Source organism: Delphinapterus leucas, chromosome 11 (genome assembly GCF_059928025.1).
Source record: "Delphinapterus leucas isolate spDelLeu-1000000601 "Yukka" chromosome 11, BTC_Dleu_Yukka2, whole genome shotgun sequence".
NCBI lineage: Eukaryota > Metazoa > Chordata > Mammalia > Artiodactyla > Monodontidae > Delphinapterus > Delphinapterus leucas.
Window position 1 is genome coordinate 97,424,402 of NC_143139.1, and position 26,451 is coordinate 97,450,852.

The 26,451-nt window shown below is 55.4% G+C and overlaps 1 protein-coding gene across 2 annotated transcripts in view; it reads left to right on the top strand.

Moving 5' to 3' along the window:
- The window catches only part of PARVB (parvin beta), a 115,140-nt gene extending 91,571 nt beyond the window's left edge, over positions 1 to 23,569 (top strand). For both annotated transcript variants that reach the window (XM_022596496.3, XM_022596497.3), the window contains exons 9-13: positions 6,138 to 6,199; positions 8,716 to 8,784; positions 13,620 to 13,721; positions 19,250 to 19,322; positions 20,557 to 23,569. In XM_022596496.3, the coding sequence (XP_022452204.1) occupies positions 6,138 to 6,199; positions 8,716 to 8,784; positions 13,620 to 13,721; positions 19,250 to 19,322; positions 20,557 to 20,633 (383 nt within the window). In that variant the 3' untranslated portion in view covers positions 20,634 to 23,569. The remainder of the gene's footprint in view (positions 1 to 6,137; positions 6,200 to 8,715; positions 8,785 to 13,619; positions 13,722 to 19,249; positions 19,323 to 20,556) is intronic.
- Positions 23,570 to 26,451: the final 2,882 nt, after the last annotated feature.

The following is a 26,451-nucleotide window of genomic DNA, read 5'->3' on the forward strand; positions in this document are numbered from 1 at the left end:
GGCTCTGGTCCCAGCTGGGTGACCTTTGGCCTGCTCCTTCACCTCTCTGTTCCCCATCTGTGAGATGGGACCTCGGGGTTGTTGAGGGGATTTTGTGAGACAATCAGTGTTCACTCTCTTTGGCCCAGGGCCCGACTCTCTCTCTATTCGTGTTGGTTTCTCTATTACTGTTACCGTTAGTAATAATAAACTCTTGCTGTTCCCAAAGAATTGTTCCGTGCCCCGTTAAAGACCCACGACCCCATCTTCATCTCAGCGAGGGATGGCAAATAAAGGGGCCGCTTGTGGCAGTGTATAGGCCCTTAGGGATGGGAAGCCCCAAGCTCTTGGCTGCAGCAAGAAGCAGCCTGCGCCAGGCTCACCGCTTTGGGGAATATTTCAAAACAAGAAGCCCTCCACCCCGCCAGATACCGTGTTCTCCAGGGAGCAGAGAGGGGAGCGTGGCTGTTAGAAGGAGAAGTGGAAACCAAATAGAGGTTCCCCCCCGTGCCTTGTGAGCCTGCCAGCTGGAGCTGGTCCCTAGCTGCGGGGGCCTCGGGGTGAGGGGTGCACCCCAGAGGCACCCACGGGCTTGGCCATGCGGCCTCTGCGACCTCATGGCGATTATGGGGACGGATGGCACCGCGGCCCGTCATGTACAAAGAGGGGATGCGGCTCTTTAGTTCTCAAAGGTCTTGAACCAGAGAAAATGCAGCGATTACATGTCCTTAAGTAGTTCTTGAGCCGTGCTGGGCAAATTCAGTCTTCACTAGTTTTTTGAAGTAGCAATTCAGTTCTTTTTAATGGCTTTATTATTAAAAAGCATTTAAAAGGGAGAGGAAAGGAAGCCTCCTGTGTCCAGTTGCTGAGGGTGCAGACAGGGTGGGGAGGGCAGCTCCCAGGGCGGCATGGGGCGCGCAGAGTGGGCGACGTGGGCGGCCTGGCCCTGCCCTGGGTCTGGGTGGGGGCCCGTTGGGAGGGGGGCCTAGAGCACCCTTCTGTCGCTTCCCTGGCCTTTCTGCATGGCGGGGCTCAGAGCCCGTGGGCCTGTAGAGGCCCAGCGTTGACTTGAGCGGGGCCCTTGGAGCATCTTTAAATGTTGCTTCGTTTTCTGTGTGTTTTCACTTCCGTGGGCGGCATGGGCCTGGTTTGAGGTTTGGGGGGCTCGGGGAGACTCAGTTCAGCTGGGGGCTACGCGCGGCCTCCCATGCAGAGGGGTAGAAGCTCGGCCAGGAAGGCCCTGGCAGCCCTGAGAAGGGGCCCCTGAGGGTCTGGTGGACAGGGTGGTGGCTCCTTTTGAGAGCCACCGGAGACGGCGGAGCGTCAGGGGACTGTGACACCCTGAGAAGCCGAGGAGTCTGGAGTCGTTCTCAGAACTTTCGAGGCCGCCCATGCTCGTGAAATGCAAACAGGTAATTAGTGGGTGACAGGCGACTCATCTGCCCCCAGCTTTGGCTTCTGCTGACACAGGCCCCGAGGCCTCCTGGTTACCCAGATATGCGGCAGCTTCCGCTGGCCCTTCTCCCGCGGCAGCCTTCGGGGCCCCCAGAGCCCCACGGCCCTGCTGAGGTTGAGGTCGGAGCCCATCACCTCCCTCCGGGGTGCTGGTCCCCCGATGGTCCCTCGAGTTGGTTCCTCTGCACCCCTCAATCTTCTCACTGCCCCCAGCTTGCCGTAAGCTAAAGCCGCAGCCCTTGCCGGGGCCTCCCAGACCCCCTTAGACCACCCCTCCTCGCTGCCCTCCTTCCTCCGCCTGCATGTCTGTCACCTACAACAGCACCCCGGGGCTCCCCCTTCCAGCTTTTTTTTTTTAATTTTGTTTATTTTTGGCTACGCTGGGTCTTGTTGCTGCGTGCAGGCTTTCTCTAGTTGTGGCGAGTGGGGGCTACTCTTCATTGCGGTGCGCGGGCTTCTCACTGCGGTGGCTTCTCTTGTTGCGGAGCGCGGGCTCTAGGCGCGTGGGCTTCAGTAGTTGTGGCACGAGGGCTTAGTTGCTCCCGGCATGTGGGATCTTCCTGGACCACTGCGCCACCAGGGAAGGCCCCCCTTTCCAGCTTTTGTACTCTCAGTAGCCTCGGCCGGAAATGCTCTCCCTCTAGATCCCTCCGTGGCTCACTCCCTCAGCATCTCCAGCTCCACTTACCAGGGAGGCCCTCCCTGACCCCCCGGCCTGAATCATCACCATCCGTCCCCTGGCTTGCCACCCCCTGCCCACCTGCTTAATGATTTCTTTATTCATCTCTTTGCTCACTGGGAGCACTTTGCTTTGCGCCCTGCCTGCCAGGCTCAGGGGGTCTGGACAGTCGGGGACCCTCGCTTGGCCCTTCGCTCTTTCCCTTCACATGTGGCTCCTTGAGCTGTGAGCATCCTGTGGGCTGGAGCATGTCTCCCCCGAGTGCATCCCCAGCCCTGGGCTGCACACGTTCCAGGAGCTTCCGAAACAACAGGCAGACCCTCTTTGCTTGGCTAATGTCTGCCCGGGGCAGGGGTTGTGGGGGCAGGTAGCTTCACTAGGAGCTGAGTTCTCGGCCTCGGTGGGGGATGGGGGGCTCCACGCTGCACCTCCCCCAGGAGCCCCCCTCCCCCTTCCCGCCTCCTGCTGGCATCACTGTCCTGGCTGAAGTGGATGCGAGGCCCTTCTCTCCCCAGGGGAGCTGGGGAGCTGCAGCCTGATCTCCATGGCAACGGGCTTGCTGGCTGCCTCTCCTCCGCAGGCGCCCCTCCCCCTCCCGGGCTTCAGGAAGTTGGGGAGAAGAGAGGAGAAGCTTTCTTCCTCTTCTTCCTGGTCTCCTTGTAGCCCCTGGTCTCTCCCCATCACATCTCCCCATTTCTGCTAACACCGCAGCTGGATCACGCCATTCCTGGTCACCACCCTCCACAGCTGCTCACCCTGTCGATGGACCCAGCCCTCTTAGCCTCCCCCCCACCCCCCACCCCCCGCAGGCCTCACCCTCTGGAACCCACTCTTGGCTTTCTGCTCCCTCTGCCTGGAACGCCCTTGCTTCTTCTCTTGCCCCGGCTCAAACATCGCCCGTGTGAAGCCTTCCTCTGACCCCGGGCCTGTGTCCACGTCCCCAGGCTCAGGTGCCTCAGAGAACAGGCCGGTCACACGGAAGGGGGAAGTGGCTGGAATATCGAATGATGAAGGGCTGCCCCTCAGCCCCTGTGTTGTGTGCGGTGGGGAGTTCTGGGGTCCGGGGCAAACGGGGGAGTCTGTGCCCCCGCTTCCACGGGCGGCTCATTGATCTGGGGAGAGCGGGGAAGAAGGTTCACTGTTGCCTCAGCTTCCATTTCTTCAAGAGGGTCCAGAAATTCAGAACTTTTGGACAGATCTTCCAATTTTAAAAATGTTGACTCAATCAAAAACCACTTTGTTTGGAGTAAACTAAGCGTCCCTGAAAGTTGAACTTGGGTAGCCACTGGGGGGCCCCTGGCTGATTTGGCCGCTTTCTGCATCTTTCAGGCCTTTTTGGTACCCGTGCTTTTGTACTGTCTCCCCCAGCCTGTGCCCCTCCCGGGGGCGGGATGGCTCCCTGTTCACCCCTGTGACTGCGGGGTAGGATGAGAAGGCGTCAGTGAACTGAGCGTCCGTGACACACCTGCCAGGCGGTGGCTTGGCCCTTCATTCACCATCTTGCTTAATTCTTACGCTGACGGTGAGCCTCGGGACTGTTTTCACTCCGGCCTTATGGTGGGAAGCGTTTTGCCTAAGTCACGGGCACCAGGCTCTCAGCTGTATCTGTTTTCATTCCCAAGGCCACACACACCCGGCCGTGATGCCATTTGGTCCCCCGGGCGCAGGTGAGCGGGGCGCAGGAGCGCTGGCCTCCAGACCCTGCGATGGCTCCCCTGCCGCCCTGACTCTGCCAGCCCAGCGGTGGTCCGGCTAAATATACCCAGCTGACGTCAAGGCTGCTCTCCTCCTGGGGGTTTTCTTAAGCTGCATTCAAAGTTTGTGTTTTGCTTTGTAAAGATTTAGCTTTTCTCCCCCGCTCTTAGCAGACTGTTTTTTTGAGTATAATCCGACTTAGATGATTATAAAAATAATTTACAGCTGCTGCGGTAGACAAGCTGGATGAGGGAGTTCTGAGGGGCTGGGCCTCTTGGTCGCTGTTGGCCTTTAGGTGAAAAAGTGGCGTGCCCCTCTCCCAAACGCACTCCCCACCCATGTGTTACACGTGTGTGTGCACACCACACACACACCACACACACCGTACACACACGCCTTCCTCTTTGCCTCTCACCTTCCTTCCTGCCACCCGCCCCCGAGGCCGAGGAGGCAGCTGCCTGGTCTGGGCTGGACGAGGGCGTGAGCTGCCTGCCGGGGCCCTGGCCTGTGGATGCTGAGGGCCTGCCTTTTGGGGCAGCCTCGGGGGAATGGCTGGGATGCCTCCTCCAGAAGCCCCAGCTCCGGCTCACCGAGTCCCGACCTTCCTGCTCTTTGCCATTTCTCCCCACACCCCTCTCCCTGGGTCAGGTAGCGTTGTCCTGAAGCAGGCCCTGGGTTGTCTCTGGTTCTGGGCCCCAGCCCCCTCCAGACACGTGGAGGGGTCTTCCTACCCCAGCGCCCCAGCACTCCATGCTAGCGTTTGGGTCCAAGCCCCAGCAAGTAATAGAGGGCGTCTCTGCTGGCCGAGGTCGTCTGAGCATATACCACCCACAGGCAGCCTGGGGGGATGGGTGGCTCCTTGAGGACAGGAGTGGGGGGCCCAGGGCCTTCCAGATGCCCTCCTCCCCCAGCCCCTCGGGCCTGGCGGTGACTCCCCACAGTGCTGTATCCACCCTGGAGACCTCAGCCCTCCTGCCTGGGCTCCAGGGCACAATGGGCTCTGCCCGCATGTGACCCGCCATGGCAGCGTCTGGCTAGAACCAGGCCCCCGGCCCCCAGCCAGCCCTGCTCCTGTCTTGTCCACTGAGAGCTGTGTGGCCTCGGCCTCCCGCGGCCTCACAGCTGAAAGTGAAGGGCTGACCCCGTGTTAATTCGGAGGACACGGTTGGGCCCAGGAGTGGCAGTTAGAGCGGGTCTGGGTCCCTGGCAGAAGGAAGGTCCCTGGGACACAGTGGAACGGGTCACTTCAGGCCCTGCAGGTGCTCCAACAGAGGTGGACACCCCGGGGGGGAACAGCTGGAGAGAGATCCTGAGCAGACTTCCTGGCTCTTTCCTTTGTTCTGAGCACTGGCTGTGGGCCCTTCACTGTTCTGGGGCTGGTGACAGTGCAGGGAGCAAGTGAGACAGTGATCCGGCCTGCAAGGAGCTGACAGTCCAGCAGATAAAGAAAAATAAAATGTGCTCTCAAGTAGCGAACAGGTGCTACGAAAATTGCACCAGGGTAAGAGGACAGATAGCAGAAGTGGGGTGCTCCTTTAGAAGCAGATGGTCCTGGAAGGTCCCTCGGGGGAGGTGACATCTCAGAGCAACCTATGGAGGTGAGGCTGGTAAACAGCAGGTGCAAAGGCTCTGTGGTGGGCGTGTGATGGAGGAGCAGGGGCAAGCTGGTGGGTGGAGTGAGGTCAGGGAGGGCGAGTGTGTTGAGGGGGGAGGACCCTATGGGCCCATGAGAGAGAGAGTGAATTTTATCCTAAGAGTGATGAGACGCTGGTGGATAGTTTTAGTCAGGGCAGGGATGGGGAGGGGCAAGAAATGACCCAGTTTACACTTTAAGGGGCTCACTGTGCCTGCGAGGGAGAATGGATGGGAGGGGCTGGGAGTGTAGGAGGGAGACCGATTAAGCAGGAAGTTGTAGCTGCCCACCGCCCCCCCCGGTGAGGGGAGATGGGGCTTGTATGGGGGTGGCAGCCATCGCGGGTGGGGGGCTGAGGTGGTCAGATTTATTCATAAGATTTACCAGTAAGACAAGGAGTGTGGGGAAAGGGAGAGAGGCAAGGACGCCTCAAGTCCTAGGATGTGATGGGGGCAGCTGTCCAAACGCTACCCCCGTATTGTAGGTTGAAAGATAGAAACCAAGTTAGAAGGACCCTTCAGAGCATCTTTTCCTTGATTTTGCTTCTCATCAGCACCCGCCCCTCGGTTCTGGCAGGAATGCAAAGGATTCTAGGCAGGCTGAACATCAGAGGGATTAGAAGCTGCCTGGCCCCCGGGCGGGTGGGGATTAGAGCAGCACTGGTGTCTCCTTAAACCCTTCTCTGTGTCTCTGCAGAGCGGGACGCCTTTGACACGCTGTTCGACCACGCCCCGGACAAGCTCAGTGTCGTGAAGAAGGTGAGCTCTCCATCCGGCTGTGTTTCCCTCTGTCCCTGGGCTTTTCTTACGGCATGAACACCCCATGCAGGGAAGAAGGTGGGAAAATGTTTGAAATCTCTGAAATGTTTGCCACATGGATTGAAGTGTAATTATTCAAAAGCGTAACTGCAGTGCATAAAATTAGCACCTTTTAACTCAGCATCTCTGCTCCTGGGTATCTTCCTGCCCACCCACCCCGCTGCTGTGGAGTGAATTACCCCACCAGCACCGGGTGGCGGTTCATTCCGAATCAAGGCTTTTTTTCAATGTGGAAATGTTTTTCAGCGTGTCAGCTTGCTGGCTCGTGCTGGCCTCGTTACATTGAAGCCGCATTCACGACGTGCCTGGTAAACGAGCAGGCGTTGCTAGCAGAGCTGTTCGGAGCTGCATTTGGCCCGTCTCTCCCAGACGGGAGCACAGAGGAGAGGCCCTTCCTCAGCCCAGGCAGCCTGCTGGTCGGTCTACGGATGGACAAAACCGGACAAAACCGTGTGAACGAGGCTCCGGAGTCAGGCTGGGGAATAGCGTGCTTCCAAGGGGATCTGCCCGGAAGCCTTGCTCTCCGTCCAAAAGAATCAAGACTCGCTGCACATCGAGTTATCTGAGCATCTGTAGACCTCTCATTCAGGAAGGCAGCAGTGGGATGGATCTGAGCCTATAAAATCTGAGCCCTTAACCCTGGGGAGAGAGCTCTCTGTCTTGGACAATTTCCCCACACAGGTTTCTTAATGCAGGACTTCTCAGAGCCTTTAATATGCTGACATGCTTTGCAATTCTCCAAGAGGGGGCTTAGTAGGAAGCATTTTCCAAGCATGTTTGTCCGTAGTGAGATCTGTTCATTTATTTGGGGATAGAACATATTGAATTCCCATGTTTGGAAAATGTTGGTCCAGGCTGGGACAATGAGATTGTTAGTTCTTGAAGCACTTTGCAAAAGGCTGGCAGAACCATCCCAATGGTCCTTCTGGGGCGGAGCTGTCTCAGCATTCTCGGGTCACGAGAGACATACCCTGGGGCCTCAGAGCATTGCCCCCCGACCCGCCCCCGGCCACATCCGACCCCCAGAAACCTGACGGAACGTATTCAGTGGATGCACAAGAAGAGGATTCATGTCTGCCACGATCCCCCCTCCGCCCACTTACAGGCTGTGTGACCTGGGCAGATTATAACCCCTCGCGGCAGGTTTCCCATCTGTCAGGACAGAGGCAGACGCTGTGAGAATACGATGCGACCTCCCTGTGCGAGGACCTGGCTCGAAGTAGATAGTTGCCAGGTGGAGTTGAATGCGATGCGGAGTAATGTTGTCTTTCAGTAGATCTGATGCTGATATATTCTTTGAAAAGGAACGCTGGGGGGACCCCAGCAATGACCAAGACAAAACCCTTTAGTTTCCCGACAGCTTCCTGCTTCCAGTCGGGCCTTCTCCCACTCCCACACTGGGAATTGTTGTGTTCGGGGCTCCCGTCCACCTCTCCAGGTCCCTCCAAGGTCATGCCCTCCTACTCTCTCCCATCCCGCCCACATCCAGCCGCAGCCGGAAGGTGCCGGAGGGTTCGCACGTGTGTACGTGGCCTGGGTGGCTGCTCCGCCCTCTCCCCACGCTCTCATCTCCCACTTGGCTCACCCCCCAGCTCAAATGCTACCCCTCCGCGCCACATCTTCCAGGGACCCACGCACTTCTCATCAACACCCCCCGCCCCGCCCCGCCCCGCCCCGCCCCGCCATTGTGTGTTTCACAGGCTTTGCTGTTTCTCTCGATTCTCCGTGGCCTCCGCTGGGTGTGTATGTGGAGAATTGTGCCTCGGACTCTTCAGGGTGGGGCTCTGTCTTAGTTACTGTCTCGTGTCTCTAGCAAGAAGCAAAGTGCCTGGCACATGGTAGATTTGGGTGGAATGAAAAACGGATGACATCATGTCCAGGGTAGGCAGAGGTGGGTTGGTGTCGAGTTTCCATGAAAGTTGGGTTTGATTACCGAGAAAAGTTACACGTGGCAAGTTTTAAACTTTTGCCAGAGAGGAGAAGCCAGTGGCCCTATGTACATATAAACCAGGGCTCAGAAAATCTCTGGCGTTTCATCCTTTACTGACACTGTGATGGGTGTGGCCCCAGGCAGCCTTTCTCTCTCGGTCTTTTGTAGTTCAAGGTTACATCTAGCCTACATTTAAGCATTTATCTCCCCCTGACAGTTATATCCTTCTTGAGGGCACTGATTATTTTTCTGTAGGGTTGTTAAATGTGGTATGTGTGTGGATCGCGTGTGTGCACATGGGCTGGGGAACAGAGATGTACGTTTCTTCTCCAGCTGGGATAGATTTAGGCATTATCCCATTAAAACCAAGGGTTATTGTAAGAACATTTCGCTTTAAACACGAGCATTTTATTTTAGCAAACAGAGGAGATTATGGAAGCGTTGCATAAAGCCAGTGATGGCAAATGTCCCCCAATGTGGGAGCTGAATCTCTTGCTCACGGTTCCCGTGTCTCTTTGCTTTGCAGTCTCTCATCACATTTGTGAACAAGCACCTGAACAAGCTGAATTTGGAGGTGACGGAGCTAGAGACCCAGGTAAGCTGTGTTCTGGGCTGAAGGACCCTTTGTCCGGTGTCATTGTCAGCCGGCTTTCTGATCCCCGGCGGGCCGTGTGAACAGTGTGTTCGTCTAACAAGGAATGCCCATCCCACAGCCAAGAAAGCCCCAGCCCCAGCCATCCTGGCCTTCTCCCAGACCCTCTGTCTTAATTTCTTGGGGCTACCTTAGCTAGTACCTTAAACAACAGACATTTATGTCTTCATAGTTCTGGAGGTCAGAAGTCCCAGATCAAGGTGTCTGCAGGGCTGGTTCCTTCTGAGGCTCTGAGCAGGGATCTGTTCCAGGCTCTCCCCCACCTCCTGGTGGCTTGCTGGTAATTTTTAGCGTTCCTTGGGTCATTAGATGTTTCATCCCGATCTCGGCCTCCTTGTGGGTGTTGTATCCAAATTTTCCCTTTTTGTAAAAACACAGTCACGTTGGATTAAGACCCACCCTAACGACCTCATCTTAACGTGAGGACTTCCGCAAAGACCCTGGTTTTCCAAATAAATTCACGCTCACAGATTCTGGGGGTTAGGATCCCAACACATCTTTCTTTGAGGGGGATACAATTCAAGCATAACACCCTCCAAGGTGCCATCACACCTTCACCAAAGAGCCTCTGCGTGTACGGGTCCCTCAGTCTGGAATGTCCTGGCCCCCTCTGCTTCTGCTGTCGGTGGCCGTCCTACACGCAGCACAGCGGCTGGCACCTAGCAAGTGCTTGCTAATATCCCTCTAATGAATATGCACAAAGTATTTCTCCTACAGTAAGTATAGAAGGTATACTTCCCCACCCCCACTCAGAGCGGAAGCACCATCGTGAAAATATGTTTCAAGTGCTCGGCAAGCATTAAAGACAAAATATAATTTTCCCAGGATTAGCTGCGTGCCTGAATTTGGCGTCTTTTGCGTTCTCAGTGCCGATTTCTCTAATGCACAGCTGATGCTACTCAGACCCCTGGGCGATTGCATTCATTCCTTTCTCTTTCTTTAACTTTTCTCATTTGCTTTTCTAATTAAAAAAGTAATTCAGGTTCATTGTAGAAATGTCTGAAAATGCAGATAAGCAAAACAAATAAAAACCATCCGTAATCCCATCACCCAGAGATAGCGGTGCTGGGGATTTTATTCCACATCATTTCTCTGCACGGATAGCTCATCGTGGGCAGCACGGGTCTGTGTTTGAAAGCCGAATGGTCTGTTTTTAACGTGTACATTTATTTGTGCATTGTTTGCAAACACACTTATTTTTTTATCAGTTTACTAAAAAATTGCACATTTATCCTCTGATTATCTGCGGCTTGAAATCTTAACAGTCGAGAAGCGTACTCATTGAAAAGCAGCAGTCCTTTTGTCTACTCCCCCTAAACTCTCCCGTCATCCTCTCCAGAGGTAATGAACTACAGTTAATGGTTGGATGTGTATTTTTCTAGATGGTTTGTATGCATAAGTGTATTTTTTGAAATGGCAATGGATCCTACTGTACAGCTGTTTTGTAAAGTGTTTTTTGTTACTAAATAGTGTGGGCATGTTCTTGTGTGAGTGGGTATGTGTTTCTGTCTAGTCCTTTTTGTGTTGTCTGGCCTGTCTGTCTGTGTTTGTCACTTAATAGCTCCTTCTATTCTGTCCTAAGGCTGTGTTGTGCGTCATTAAAACCAGTCCTCATGATGGGACGTTTGCCGATCTTGTAGATAGCTGTTCAGCGGGCATCTTTGCACACAGCTGTTTGTGCCCTTGTCTGCTTCCTCAGGATAAACTTCTAGAAATGGGGCCGTTAGAGCATTTCTCCGTGGTAACACGGAGGGCCCAGGAAGGTTTGCCCGCCTGAAACTCTCATTGGTGCTGTTGAGAACCCACATCCTCGCCAACTCTTTGCGACTGCCACTGCCCAGGTGGGCCTGCACAGCAGTATTAATAGCCAGACATCTTAGGCTGAGACTCTAAACTTCAATTTGCATTGATCTCTATTTACTCAGTATGTCCATTTTTTTTTTTCTATCACCACACAATATGAAGTAATACCTTAAAAATATTTTGAACCAGTGGTCCACCAGGAAGGATCACTGGCCATAGAAATGCAGATTGTTTTCCTTTTGTGGCAAAGGGTTCTGGGTATTTTTATAAATATGTTCATCATTAAAGTCTCCATGGTCCTGGAAGTCAGAGGCTCAAATTCCCGCTCAGGGTGTGTGTGTGTGTGTGTGTGTGTGTGTGTGTGTGTGTGTGTGTGTGTGTTTTCCTTTCTTTTTAAAACCACTTTTATATTGTGGGCGGCTTCCTAGCTCTGTGATACTGAGCCAGTTCCTCTTTGAACCTCTCCCCACATGTTTAAACTGGAATGGAGAAAATGCGTTTGAAAGGTCAGTAATACATGCGCATGAAGTCAGCAGTGGGCCTCCTGGGGATTTCCATCTGCTGCAGAGCCGCACCCTGGATGCTGAGTGAGGGCACCCCGTCGGAGGGCTGCTGCTCTTGCGCGTGTGAAAACCGAGGGTCCCACTCATTTGCTGATAAGCTGGCCTGCTCCGCCTGGCCCTCACCCTCCTGCTGCCCCATCCCTCCCCTGCCTTCCTTTCTGCGTGACCATCTCTCCCACACTCCCGTGACACGGGGCTCCCAGGGTGGGTTAGAAGATGCCTTGGAAATCAGCAAAGGCTCTCCAGGCATCTTGGCACCTCAGCACCCATTCCCTACGCCTCCCGGCAGGTGATGGGGCTGGATTCTTCTGTGTCCCTGGAAATGGCTCAGTGTTGGTGAGAGAGCGGTTTTGGGGGTGCGCTGGCTCAGTGTCACCGGGGAGGGGGCAAGAGCTGCCAGAACATTCCACCAGCACTGTCGGCCAGAACAGGAGCTGAGTAGGTGACGTCTGCATGGCGTGGAAGCGTGAACCTCGTGACGCGCAGGCAAAGGGTCAATCAGATCACGTTAAACCAGGGTCTGGAACGCTCTGCCCAGGAAGGACCTGCCCGTTCACGCATTATGATCGTGTCTGTCTGCCTTGGGCTGTTTCTTAGCGTCCCCTTCCCCTTCCAGAGGACAGGGCTTTCTGATGTTGATGGCTTGTGATTTTGACTTTTTATCCTCCGCCGCCCGGCTGTGATGGTGGAGGGAGCTGCCGCTGTTGCCTTTAATAAGAACGTCCTCGCTTCTGCAGGTTCTCTTTTTACCACTGCGGTTGCTGGTCTCAGGAAGCTGAAAGCCTCCTGGGTGTCGGCCCCTTGCAGCTGTCCAGCCGTCCTGCGTGGCAGCCTTCTAGCCCAGGGCCGGCCAGTGAAACGTTCTTTGGTGATGGAAACGTCCTATCACTACACCATCCGACACAGTAGCCCCTGGCCACGTGTGGCTGTCAAGCACTTGAAATGGGGCCTGAGGAGCCGAAGTTTGTATTTTATTTAAATTTTTTTAAATTGAAACTTAGAGCCCTGGAGATTGGTTGCACAACAACGTGGCCACAAAATATGACTGAAATGCTGACAAGTGGTTAAAATGGTGCATTTCGTGTCACGTACGTTTTACCGAAATAAGCCAACATCATTCAAAAAAGTTTGTAAAGGGACTTCCCGGGTGGTCCAGTGGTTAAGAATCCACCTTCCAATGCAGGGGAAGCGGGTTCGATCCCTGGTCAGGGGAACTAAGATCCCACATGCCCCAACTACTGAGCCCGCGCCACAACTAGAGAGAAGCCCGTGTGCCGCAACGAAAGATCCCGCCTGCCTCAGCGGAGACCCGTTGCAGCCAAATAAATAAATTAATAAGTTAAAAAAAAATTTCGTACAAAATTTCACTAGGCACATGTGGCCAGTGGCTACCATATTGGACCACACAGTTCCAGAATCTGGAGGCTGGGGTCCTCACGAGTCCTCGATCTGCAGGAGGCCTCAGAGATACCATGTCTGCCCTCTGGGAGGATGGGCGGGTCCTGCCCCCCCCCCCCGCCCCGCCCCGGGGGGTTGGGGGTGGGGGGTGGGGCTGGTCCATGCCCCAGAGACCAGGCTCTGCCTCCTGAGCCTTGGTCCCCTCCTCCCCTCTGGCAAGTTGTTCTGCCCTCATTGGTCTCCATCACTTTATCTGTAAAAGGAGCAGTTGCTCCCTGTCCTGGCTCATTGGGCGGTGGGCAGCGGAGTGGGGTGAGGGGCCCCGGCAAAGAGCACAGTCTTTGGCTCTAGATTCCTGGGCCCCTCCCGTGCATGGGAGGTGGTGCTGGGCCGGGTAGCAGGTTGAGGGGCTGGGGGTGTGGGGTAAGGCTGCAACCTGCTGATTAGGGCCCAGCTAGGACGGACCCGCGTGCTTGGTGCACGCAGAAGCTCGTCGTCACCGGAGCACGGGAGGGTCTCTTCCTATTCTGTGAATACCGCTAGAAGGAGGAACTCAGGCAGCTGACAAAGTGAGCAAGCAGAACGGGGCAGCAAACCCCAAACCGAAGCATAGGGCGCCCTGCAGGTTGTGGATTAACCGTGCCCACAGGCCCCTGCTCGCTGATGGAGCACTCCCTGCGTGCTGGGTGCTCCTTGCTCCACCCCTCCCCCTCCCGCCCCGCAGGGTACCCACGACAACCCAGAGAGTTGGGAGCTAGCGTTATCCCCAAGGTCAGTGGTCTGCTTCTCTCCACGCAGCGGCACTCCATCCCAAACACACAGGTCATCACATCCGATCCCGAGCGTGTGCTTTGCACCCTCGTCCTTCACCTGACTGCAGGCTCGCTCTCCTCAGCAAGGGATGGATTTTTTTTTTTTTTTTTACTTTAAAACATTTTCCTCCTTTCGAGTGGCTGCAGATCATTCACTGGCTCCGTGCGTGGCCCAGAAACATCACCACGTGTCCCTCTGTAGTTTGCAGATGGCGTGTACCTGGTTCTACTCATGGGGCTTCTGGAAGACTACTTTGTACCCCTGCACAACTTCTACCTGACCCCGGACAGCTTCGATCAGAAGGTACGTGCATGCATGGTCTCCATCCCGGGAGTGGCCCGGGATGCGCTCGTCCAAGGGCACAGTGTAGAATCCCCCGACCACTCTTTCTGGAGTCTAGCTGCATTCTCCAAAAAATAAGTACTGCCCAGAAAATGGTATTGCAATTAGACGTGACCCTCAGGAAAAGAAGGAAACCCGTGGGCAGTGCCTGACGCATCCAAGTGTCGTGTGCCTCGTTCTCTTCGGGTCTTTCCCCCGGGACGATGCTGGTTTTAATAATTGTGGCCAAAGGTCAGTAGAGTTGCAAATCCCTCCCCTGTTCATGACACACAGACATTCTGTCTGGTTTTCCTGCCGCTTCATGAACTTCCTATATATCCCATCTTAAGTGGCTGCACAAAGTCTATGGAGTGGCTCTGAGGTCACAGTCTCCCTGTTCCCCACTTTTGGGCGATCAACTTGTTTCTTTTTCACTATTAAAACAATAAGGCAGGGACTTCCCTGGTGGCGCAATGGTTAAGAATCCGCCTGCCAATGCAGGGGACACAGGTTCGAGCCCTGGTCCAGGAAGATCCCACATGCCGCAGGGCAACTAAGCCCGTGCACCACAACTACTGAACCTGTGCTCTAGAGCCCACGTGCCACAACTACTGAGCCTGTGCACCTAGAGCCTGTGCTCCGCAACAAGAGAAGCCACCGCAATGAGAAGCCTGTGCACCGCAAGGAAGAGTAGCCCCTGCTCGCCGCAACTAGAGAAAGCCCGCGCACAGCAATGAAGACCCAAACGCAGCCAAAAATAAATAATCTATTAAAAAGTATTTAAAAACAAAACAATAAGGCATTGTCTTGAATAGGTACACACACACATATGTATGTGTGTGTATATTTTTTTCATTCCTGTGGATTGTTTTCTAGGAAAATCCCTCAAAGAGGATTGTCCGGCTCAAAGGGCATGACCTTCACATTTGGGATGCCCTTGTGACCAGGTGGTTTGCCTCCTGCCAGGGCTTCCCGAGATCCAGCCATCCCAGCAGTATTTAGCACGTTGCTTGTAGAAATTTGGCTCGTGGACTGGCCGTATTGCTTGAACTCGAGAGCATCTGTCATTTCATTTTCCCGATGCGCTAGACCGTGAGCTGGGGAGACAGACAACGCAAGCAGGTGGCAGCAGTTCAGAGAAACATGGAAGCAGGGCCAGTGTTGATCAATCTGCCCACTTCTGGCACCTCGAGCGCGGTTTGCTCGCGGCCAAATGCCGCTGCCGTCTTGCCTGCTGAGATGGAATCAGAGCAGATCAGCGAGGTCCTGGCAGGTTTGCGTCCGCGGTGAGCGGGGATGCACAGGGCTCTGCGGGGCCAGTCAGGAAGCAAGAAGACAAGCCAGTTGGGTGACGGGGCTCATCTTGCATTTCCCGGCCACGTGGCTGGCTGCAGAAACGTTGTTTTGGAGAGATCTTTTCTTTGTTCAGATGTGTACGAAGGCTGGCAAGAAGGGTGAATTTAGTCAGGCCGTCTGGAACTCGGCTTCTTTCCAGGACAGGCTCGGTGCAGGGGCAGGGGCGTCCCCTCCCAGCTCGGTCTCCTTCCCTTTGAGACGGGATGAAAGTCTCTGTCAGTCGCTCTCTGGCCTGGGAGGTGTGAGGCCTGTTCAGTCCACCTTTGCCTCTGATTGGGAGCCAGGAAGGGAAGGCTGCTGTAGGGGACCGTGCCCAGCGTGGTGCTGGCCCATCGACCCTCGAGGAGGGGACCCAAGGGCTGCTGGAGCTCTCCTCGGAAGGAGCCTTCTGGAGGGTCCTTCTCTGGCCACGTTAGCCCCCAGCTCCCAGATTCTCTGCTTTCCTCCCCACAGGGAGTCGTGGCATCACGCCACCGCTGGGAGGTTCCTCGTGAGCCATGGTGGTTATTAACTTCCAGGTCTTCCCGACCACCTCGCAGGTGGTGGCCTTTCCCCGTTGCACAGACCTGAACCCACTTCAGGCTGGTCCCAGTGCCCGAGCTCCCAGGCACCTCATCCAAATGTGGCCAGGCAGTGGTGACATGTGCAGAGAGACCGTCACAGAGCATTCCTGGGCCGAGACTGCGAGGCGCTGGGAATCTTTGCAGCAGTGGCAGGAGGCTGAGACTCAGTGAGCAAAATCAGGGATGTGTCGTGGGCTTGCGTTTTTAAACAACTGCACTGGATTTTATTTTTTAAAATAAATTTATTTATCTGTTTTTTATTTTTGGCTGTGTTGGGTCTTTGTTGCTGCACGTGGGCTTTCTCTAGTTGCGGCGAGCAGGGTCTACTCTTCGTTGCGATGCGCGGTCTTCTCATTGCGGTGGCTTCTCGTTGCGGAGCACGGGCTCTAGGCGTGTGGGCTTCAGTAGTTGTGGCACGCGGGTTCAGTAGTTGTGGCTCGCAGGCTCTAGAGCACAGGCTCAGTAGCTGTGGCACGTGGGCTCAGTAGTTGTGGCTCATGGGCTGTAGAGTGCAGGCTCCGTAGTTGTGGCGCACGGGCTTAGTTTCTCCGCAGCATGTGGGATCTTCCCGGACCAGGGCTCGAACCCGTGTTCCTTGCATTGTCAGGCAGATTCTTAACCACTGCACCACCAGGGAAGCCCCCTGTACTGGATTTTAAAAAGACGAGACCAGACGTCTCCGACCCTGTAGGTTCCTGCAAACAAATGAACGGCCCCTTTGAACTGTCTCAGAGGCATGGGTACCACCGACGGCTTCTTGTTTTAGGCCCACCGTTTGAGCCTTGCTCTGTGCTGGCCACTTTGCTGGGTCCCTTGGGCCTGTCACTCACCTTCTGGAAGATTCCACAGCGTCCCTCTCTCTGGGGATGGAGTGTGTCCTGGAGACTTGGAGGTTATTCCTAGAAGCAAATCCCAGAAAGGGCTTTGCAGTTTCAAGGCGCTTTCCCTTCTGTCTCCTCGTCTGACTCCCTACCCCGGCGAGGAATCGGGACCTCGCACGGGGGCTGGGGCCATGGTGGGGGGTGGGCCACAGTCAGCAGGGGCAGAGCTGGAAAAGCCCACTCCTTTTCGGGACCCTCTACTCTTCTCTCACCTGGCCAGGTTTTTGAAAATCCTTTGCATTGCAGAGAGGAAGGACTTAGGGTCCTGCCCGTGGGCTGGCTCGTAGCAGCAGTGTAGGGCCTTGGGGTTCAGCTCGAGGCTGGGGGGTGTGTCACACTCTGGGATCACGGTCAGGGAGGTGACCTCACATCCTCAGCAGGAGCTGTTTGCTGTTCTTTGTGCCCAGTCCGTGGGGCTGGGCTCTGGGGATGCTTCTCTGCCAGGGCAGAGAAGTTGTGCATGGTGAGGCATGGCTCTGAGAGAGAGGAGGATGGGGGCAATTTCCCTGGTGGCGCAGTGGTTGAGAGTCCGCCTGCCGACGCAGGGGACACGGGTTCGTGCCCCGGTCCGGGAAGATCCCACATGCCGCGGAGCGGCTGGGCCCGTGAGCCATGGCCGCTGAGCCTGTGTGTCCGGAGCCTGTGCTCCGCAACGGGAGAGGCCACAACAGTGAGAGGCCCGCGTACCGCAAAAAAAAAAAAAAAAAAAACAACGACTGTTGGGACGTCCCTGGTTGTCCCGTGGTTACGACTCTGTGCTTCCACTGCAGAGGGCATGGGTTCGATTCCTGGTCAGGGAACAAAGATCCCCAATGCGGCACGGTGTGGCCAAAAATCTATAAATAAAATAAAGTAAAATAAAATCTTTAAAAAAGTCTAGAAATTATTGTTACTTAAAAAAAACAAATCACTGTTGCGCTGAGCAGCTGCGGAGAAGTGGGACGTGGAAGGGTGCCCCCCCCCCCGCCAGCTATTCTCTCCTTGGGGCAGGGGCGGGGCCTCATGGACTGAACCGCACTCCACACCTGTGCTGGGGGCGGTCCGTCAGGTCTGGAGGGGCCACGGAAGACATCCGTTCCCACGTTGGGCCGACGGTCTAACCTGATTTGTTCCATTTCCCCCTCTTTGCCATCCTGACTCTGTCCCCACTCAGAGCCTGTTGTGTGTGTATGAATTCTGGGATCTGGATGGCTGTCAGCCGATGGCCGAGGAAGCAGGATGCTTTTGGAGACAGGGCCCAGGTTCCGAATCCAGACTTGGGTGGGCTGAGTGCTGGCCCCATCTCCTTGAACCTTGCGCCTTTCTGGGCACGGATGTCCTCATCTGTTTAGCCCCGGGACCTCCTCTGTAAAGTGGGAGATGACAGACCCTCCTGTCCATTTCCCATGCTCGTCGCAGCTCGAGGCCCAGCCCAGTGCAGCCCTCCCTCCCGGCCGGCTCCGGGCACTGCAGGTGGGGCTCTGGAAGCCTGACTCCTGTCTCCCCACCGCCTCTGCACGGCCCGAGAGCCTCTGGTCGTGTGCAGCCCTCCCAGCCCGCTCTGGGCCGTGTCCCCCCTTCCAGGGCCCGGCTCCTCTTGATGCCAGCAGCCCATGGCTTCCTTTGCTTCTCTGAGCGTGGCCCGGTGCCACCGTGGCCTGGGTGCTTCCCGGCCGTACCCCAAGCTCTTGTGGGCTTGACTAGCTGAGGATTATTTTGCCAGATGTCTTTCTCCTGGTTAATTATTAAACCACATCGCAGGTAAACTTGTTAGCGTGTTTCTGATTTCATTTGCAGTGAAATCATGAAAATGTTATTGTTCAAAGGATATTCGATTATGAAGAGCCCTAAAGTCCTTTCTAGCGCCGACACTGGCAAGGTATTTTAGTTTTTGGTCCTCTGCCCCGCACCAGCCTTTGCTCGAAGCAGACGTTTGGCTGCCTGTGATTTGGTTGATCACTGGCACCTCTGTGGTTCAGGTGGACTTTAAACACAGCAGAGAAGGCTCCGTGGCTAACCTCTGCGGCAGCCATTAGCAGAACGCGAGCTTCGAGCATCCTTGCGGGCCAAGTGCTGGAGGGGGAGGTCGTGTGGGGATGGGGATGTGTCCGCCTTTCTGGGGCCGTGCAGGTGAGGGCCAGGACCGGAGCCCAGCTGCAGCCACCAGCGGCCTGACATCAGTTCCAGCAGGTTCCAGTTGCCTGCCCCTTACCGGGGCCACCGCTGTCCTGCCGAGAGCACAGCTGTCACACTCAGCTTGTTTGAGGCCCTTCTGGCGGATGGGGGGGTGGCTGCTTTATGCCGGGGATGGTGCACGGCGCTGGGTACCTTCGGGAGGTGACTTGTCCTTTCTGAGCCTTGGTTGCCTCATCTGTAAAAGGAAGTCACTGTCACTTGTCATCATGTGGATGTGTCGGGACCTGGGGACCCCTAGCCCTTGAGGGCAGGCTTTGTGCCCGCGTCCCTGCATGTCCCAGCCGCCCCCGATCATTGGTGAGGGGAGTGAGGACCACCAGGTGAATGTGTGTTATCCTCAAAAGACTCCCTCACCCTCCCTCTGCCCATCCTGTCGCTCTGCCCAGGACACCCCTGTCCTCGTGGCCATAGTTATTCCAAAGGCTCCCTCTGTCCACACTTGGTCCCATTCCGTCCTTTTAGAAGGAAAGCAGGGGGCAGCGGGTGGGCCTGGGACCAGCTGCGGCCCCGGTGCTAACTCTGGCTTCCTCCGCAGGTCCACAACGTGTCATTTGCCTTTGAGCTGATGTTGGATGGAGGCCTTAAGAAGCCCAAGGCTCGCCCCGAAGGTAACTCCCTGACCCAGGTCTTAGAGTGGCTGCCCGGCCAGCCATGTCTCTCCCTTCAAGCCCCGCACGTGTGGCTCAAAGGCTGGGCTCTGCCGACCCCAGCTCCACATGTCCCCTGTGCTCAGGGTTTCGGGGACCAAGAGGCCTGCGCCGGCAGAGCCACCAAGGCTGATTCTTTAGTAACCACTTGACTTGGAGGACGTGGCCTCTGCTCCACGGCCTCAGGATTTAATTGCCTCTCCAGGTGCCATTGCTCGGACTAGAGATGCCGCTTCACGTCTTGAAAGGATATTAGAGGTTCACTGCAGTTTAATGCCTGCCGGGTCGATGTCCTGATGCCCGGGCGATGCTCGTGAGCAGGGACGTGGCTCAGTCATGCCCCATGAGGTCTGAATGGCAGTGGAGACCCGCAGAGCCCCGCCTCGCTGTCATACCTGGCTCCTATGTTAAATGACCTATAGAGGAATCCCTAATGCAAATGGGCATCTGAATCCCGGGGGCGGGGTGGCTTCCTCCAACACAGCTTCTGATTTGGGGGCCGTGGAATGGATCCTCCAAGTCCCATCTGTAACAAGTTGCCAGGCGGCGCTCGCGCTCCTGGTCCGGGGACCCCACTTTGGGAATCACCGCCCTGCAGTGGCGGCATGAGTTCTGGGTGGGGTGTCCTCCGCACACCCCCCCTGGGAGGCTCAACAGCCTCTGCTGAGCGCTCTTCCGGGGCCGGGAATTCCGTCCTGTGACCCGTGATCCCCACAGCCCTCCCCAGGCCCCTGGTCTGAGCTCACAGAGCAAGAGAGCAGAACCAGGTCCCTGACTCCCAGGAGGACAGAGCCCCTTCCCACCAAACAAGGCGGCTGGGACTTACTGGGCCACACGCTGTGCCTGACCTTGAGGGGGTGGGACAGCAGCTCCCACCTGTCCTGCCCCAGGAGGCCCGTGGGCCTGTGGGTGTTTGGTCCCCAGTAAATGTCCTCGGTTGTCGTAGACCCTACACCACGCAGACTCGTCCAATGCAAATCCTAGAAGGGATGAAGAAGCATCCTCGCCCTCCCAGGTGCTCATCCCACGGGTAGCGGCCCGGGGGCTCTCACGGCAGTCTGTATCTTGGGGGATGGCAGAAGTGCCCCGCTTGGGGACACAGAGGATGTCCCACGTGTCTCCCAAGTGCTTGGGGCACCAAGGCTTGGGGCGCACTCTCTCATCCACCAAACGGTCTCTCTGTTTCCTTCTGCAGATGTGGTGAACCTGGACCTCAAATCCACCCTGCGGGTTCTTTACAACCTGTTCACCAAATACAAGCACCTGGAGTGACGGGCGGGGAGCTGCAGAGACCGCGGCGGGGACGGTGCTTTGGGAGGTGCCCTGGCCTCTCCTCCAAGCCCGCGGTTGTTCCCCGCTCCCACCCCACCTTTTTCTGGTTGATACTCTTAACCTCCTTTCACTGTAATTCTGCAGCGGGCGGCCTCTTTTGAAATGCAGGTTCCAAACACCAGTGCTCGAGTTTGCAGCCAGGCTTCACCAGGGGTGTCCCGGGGTGCTGTCCCTTGTTGATCAAAAGATGGAAAAGAAAAAAGCCAGAACCCCTGGGAGGGGGCGCCCGGCGTTCCAGCTGACAGCCGTCAGTCACCACAGGGGATCAGAGAGGGAGCTTTGCGGCAGTGGCAGTGGCTTGTCTGTCCCCGTGGAATCTCCTGGGTAGGGCTCTCCTCGGCGGTGAGGGCTTTTTACTAAAAAGCGTTTTGCAGTTTTACAAACTTCACTCTTAAGTCTCAGAAGCTTTACTTTGACCGAGGGTCCACCCACATCCCTGCTTCTCGGCCACTCAGTGCTGTTTTCATTTAGCTTTTGCACAGACATCTGGGACCCAGAGAACCCAGCTGCCACGGTCCGAGGGAGGAAGGATTTCTGAGGCATTTCTTTATTTCTTGCTACGGCCGAGTGGGCTGTGTCGGAGTCAGCTCTACAATGCCTCTGGAGTGGCAGCGGCATTGCAGACACCTTCGGGTAGGAAGTGGCCAGTCCCAGACCTCCTGTTTGGGGATGGATGCATTTTAAAAAGCCTTTAGAAAGCAGGGTGTTTTAGTTGGCTTGGGCCGCCATGACAGAGTGCCACAGACGGGGGCCTTAGACAACAGACGTTTATTCTCTCACAGTTCTGGAGATTGAAGTCGAGATCAAGGTGTCATCAGGGTTGGTACCTTCCGAGCGTCTCTCCTTGGCTTGTAGACGCCGTCTTCTCCAGGCATCCTCACGTGTCTCCCCGTGTGTCTGTGTCCTAATTTCTTCTTTTAAGGACACCAGGCAGATTGGATTGGGGTCTACCCTAATGACCTCATTTTACCTTAATTACCTCTGTAAAGACCCTGTCACCAAATACTGTCACATTCTCAGGTCCTGAGGGTTAGGACTTCAACATGTGGGTTCTGGGGGGGTGGGCACAGCTCAGCCTGTAACAGGGAGATGTGAAGTGTTCACCTCTCTCCTCCCCGAGTACCAGCTTTCTGGAGCCCTGTCGGCATCCTTTGGGGCACCCTGTTGAAGGAAATGCGATTCCCCCGTCTGCGTGCTCTTCAGCCCTCGCCCACCTTGGCTCAGGAGAGAAATGGGGACTCATAGGCTGGGTCTGAGGCAGGTCCTATATAGCTGGGTCACCCCCTCCCCCAACCCCTGGCTCCCGAGCTGGGGTTTTTATGACACGCCGCCCACCTGAGTTCACCCAGCATCAGCTCAAATCTACTGTTTGATTTTCGCCTTCGTGCTGTAGATCAGAGCTGCTGAGGAAGTCGTTAATACTAAATTGAATACCGACGCTCAAGACTTAGAAAACACTTTCCCATTCTGTCTCAGCTCAGGCAGCTGCCAGGCTGGGGATGTGTTCAGAATAGCCGTTTTGATGGAGGTGGTTACCCAGCAGGGGAAAGAAATAATGAAAATGGCATTACAGTGTCTCCTGCGGGATGCAGTGACATTTAAGAACCAACAAAAGAGCCGGGGCTGGAACATTCCGGGCTGCCTTCATTACACGTGTAGGATCACAGTGACTGCGGCTGGTGGAGACCCATCCACCTGCCTTGTCCACAGGTGGGCTTGGCAAGGGTGCTGCTGCCTCCTGGGGGCCCTGGGGGGGGATGACGGAGGTGAGGTTGGAGTTTGGAAAAAAGCCTCGAGGGTCTTCAGCCCAGGTGGGCGGCTCCAGCCTGTTCCACGCCCTGGAGGGGTGGGATTGGTTAGTCTGGGGTTGGGGATAGGGGTCGGGGTTCAGCGAGCCCACTTCAAGCCCTCTGTGTTTCAAGTAGGAGAGTAACAGGAATGATAAGATACGTGGGAAAAGTATAAACAGGCACTTTCGTGTCATAATGCTGACTGTTTAAGGCCATGCTCCAGCAGAGAATGCAATCTAGTCTCCAAATTATTTTTTTTCAAATTGGTGCAAAGGTGTAGGTGTGCCTTCTACCCACCCGCGGAGGACCTCTTCGGGCTGTATGCGTCTCGTCTTCCCTCCTTGACTCAGAATTGCAAGTGGGGCCTGGACGGGTGTGGAGGTGAGGGTTGGTGAAGCAGTTTCCGGGCAGAAGTCAGGGTGAACTCTGCGGTAGGGAGACTCCTCTGGGGATCCACTCATCGTCCCTGTTGGCTTGGGGACAGTAGTTGTCAGGACGCGAGTTTCAGGGCCTGGGATGTCCCCTCTGGGGTGCCACATGCTGGAGCATCTTGGGGTAACGAGCAGGAGAAACAGCTTTCTCTTGATTCTCGCCAGGGGCTCCTTGGAATGCAAACGCTTCCCTTTTAGTCCTTAATTGAGGAAAGTTCTGGAACCCTTCCTCCTCCACTGATCCCCATTTTCAGTGAATGGTTTCCCCCCCTGAAGAGGGACCCTCGTCCTCAGGGACTAAGTGACAGCAAGACCGTTGGCGCCTGTGCGGTGACGGGCAAAGGCCGGGAAATGCGTCCTTTTATTGTCCTCAGGGTGGCGTGTCTTTGAAACCCACCCCACTGGTTTTGGGGAGCTTACTTGCAGCTCTAGTTCCCCCGGAACAGCCACACGGCCTCATGCAAGCACTGAGCCCAGAGCCCCGAGCCCCACACACCCTAAGGTCCTAACTGGATGTGACACAGAGCTGTGTTGTTTTAAAGCAACCGAATCCTCTTCCCCAATTTGTGTGCCAATATTTTATTGTCCTTTTAATTGTTTTAAGCAGTGTTTGCTTTGGATTTCTGGGTATGAAATAAAAGCCACTGAAACCCTGGCTGTGTTGTCGACCTGCCCGTGGGCTGGCGGCGGGAGCCGGCGCGTTCCAGGGGCGCAGCACCCAGACGATGTGCTGTGGTTTATCCCAAAAAAGGCCGCTGCCTCCGTCTGGCTGCCGTGGTTTCTTTCGTGCCTTTAGCTGTCATGGTTGTGCCAGCCCTGTGCTTGGTGCTGGGGCCACAGGATGCCAGCACAGCCCTGCTCCCTGGGAGCTGCCAGCTGGATGAGGAAGGAGCCAGCTCATGCCCTGTGTGGGGAATGGGGCCCCGAGGGGCTGCGACCAAGGGTTTCATGGGCGGGAGCCATGGGAAGAGGGTGGCGGAGTCACAGCTGCGGCTGAGTCATAATAAAGAAGAGAGCAGGTGAGTCTGCCCATGCACCTGGTTCCAAACCAGAGCGGGGGATGCCAGCGGCCAGTGGCACGGGCTGGATGAAAGGGCCACTACAGGGAGATGGTCCCCTCCTTACACGTTGGGGCAAGAGACCCTGAGGTGACCCGCAGTGCGGCCAGATCTTGGGGGCTGCACGCTGGCCCTGCTGTAAACTCTCCCCGCAGAAGTTGTGGGATGCTTCAGGTGCATCTAACTTTTCTCTACAAAAGGTTAAAATTGTGACTGTGAAAGTATGGCTAGCCTGTGGGGTGAAGCAACAATGCTGTTAAGAAATGCTAAAAATTACAAACTGTTGCCAGAAAGATCCTGGGCTTTGGAGAGACACCAGGGTTTACATCTGCCTTTGTTCCTGTGTGACTGCTGCTGAGTTAATTAACCCACTCTTTCCAGAGTCACCCCTCACCATTCACCCCTCCCTCCCTTAAAATTCCGACCAGGGTGGTTCTCCCCCACCCACCCCCCATACCTGGCAACGTCTGGACACAGTTTGGAGGGAGGGGCATCTCACGATACACAAGACCGGCTCCCCTCCTCCCAACAAAGAATCCCCCAGCTCAAAACGTCCGAAATGCTGAGGTTGAGAAACGCTGCTGTGAATTGCCAAGTCCTTGAGCCTGTCTAACCCGTGGTTTTCTTGGATGGGATAATCTATTAATATTGATGAGGCTAAAGCATCGTCCTGTGACGTCAGTTCTTTCAGGCCAGCAACGGTGCCTGACCTTCCAGGGGTCTTCTTGTAGGTCCTGTTCAGGGGACATTCCCCAAGAGTCTGGTTTTGTCCAAGTGGCCAGGGACACAGCCACGGAGAGAGAGGCAGGTGCGTGGATAATTCCCAGGGAGAACCACGATGATGGAGGGGCCCCGGGTGTGGCCGGGAGAGGTTAATGCTCTCTGGGGAGGGGCAGTGAGGACTTCCGGGAAAGGAATGAGAACAGCGCCTCAGGTCGAACTGCAGTGGAGGTGGGCACGCTGTAGTCCTTCTCTTTTATAAGTTCTGTCCCCATTCTTCCTGGCTGACCCCCTGGTGTGAGTGGCGTGCTCTAAGGAAAGCTCTCCATCCAGCCATCCCCTCGCCACCGGGATGCTGCTGGGGATGAGGGGGGCGGGGCATCGGAATCTCTGCTTCGGTCAGGGTCCCTGCCGAGTGGCCCGTCCCTGGGGAACTGTGACATTACATGCCACCTGCCCTCAGCAGAATTTGTAGACTCTGAAATTTCAGAGAAAGAAGGGGCCTTCTGAGGTCATCTTGTTTAAGCCTTTCCCAGGCAGGAGCCAGCTCAGCACTGACGGAGGGTCATGGACACTGCAGCGACAGGGGCTGTTCCTTCCGCAAGGACAGCGTCTTGGGCTTGGGAAGTTCAGATTTTGTCAGGTTTCGTTTTAAGTGGAAATCCACTCTTCGGGGGTATCGTTTGATTCAATAAATCATTATTATCCTCACTAGCGACCAGGGTTAGGCGTTACCCTGGGGTGGGATGTGGGAGCCCCCATGAGCTCCACACAATAGGAACTTGAACATTCATGTAGTCAGTATTTATTGGGGGCTGACCGTATACCAAGCTAGGTCCTGGGGATGCAGCCTGGAACAGGGTGGACACAGCCACTGCCTGGGAAACTGGAGCGTGGAAGGGTACGCAGACTGGGGGAAGGGTGTGGACAAGGTCGGTGCAGACAGGGCAAGTTGTGGGAAGAAAATAAGACCGTGATGTACTGGAGAGATGCAGGTGGGCTGGGAGACTTTGGAGGCAGAGGGATTTGAGCTAGGACCCGTGATTCACACCTCCCCCTCCCCCCCGGACCTAGGAGGGACCCGTGGCTCGGTCCAGCAATGGGCTGAGGACAGCCATGATAGGGTAAAACATTTAAGTCACATTGTACATCTAAATCCTGTCTCCTTTGCTGACCCTCGGTGTGCCTTTCCAAACACCCGTGCAGGATTCTGATTTGCTACATGTTCGGAATGTAGCTCAAGATTTCCGACCACGTCAATTGTTTAAATGCACTGACATTGTGCCAGAAAGCCAGAAGGAGTATTCGAAGGGTGATGGGACATGTCATAGGACATAGGAGCCGTCTTAAAGCGTGTCCATGTTGTGGACAATTGAGCATCAGAAAGTATAGCACTCTGAATTCAAAAAAAATCCGTACGTTTACAGTGACACTAAACAAGGATGAAGGTGAAGACCTCCTTTTTCTTTTCATATATATATATATATATATATTTTTGGCTGCACCATGCGGCATGCGGGATCTTAGTTCTCCGACCAGGGATGGAACTCGTGCCCCCTGCATTGGGAGCGTGGAGTCTTAACCACTGGACTGCCAGGGAATTCCACACATACTTTAAATTGTCTGTAGGCTGCACATAAACGGGGCTTTTCTTGGTTCTGGCCCACTACTCTACCCCTTCCTCTAAAAGAGGAAGTCCCTTGTTTAACGTTTTATATTTATATAATTTCAGACTTAGAGAAAAGTTGCCAGATGAGCA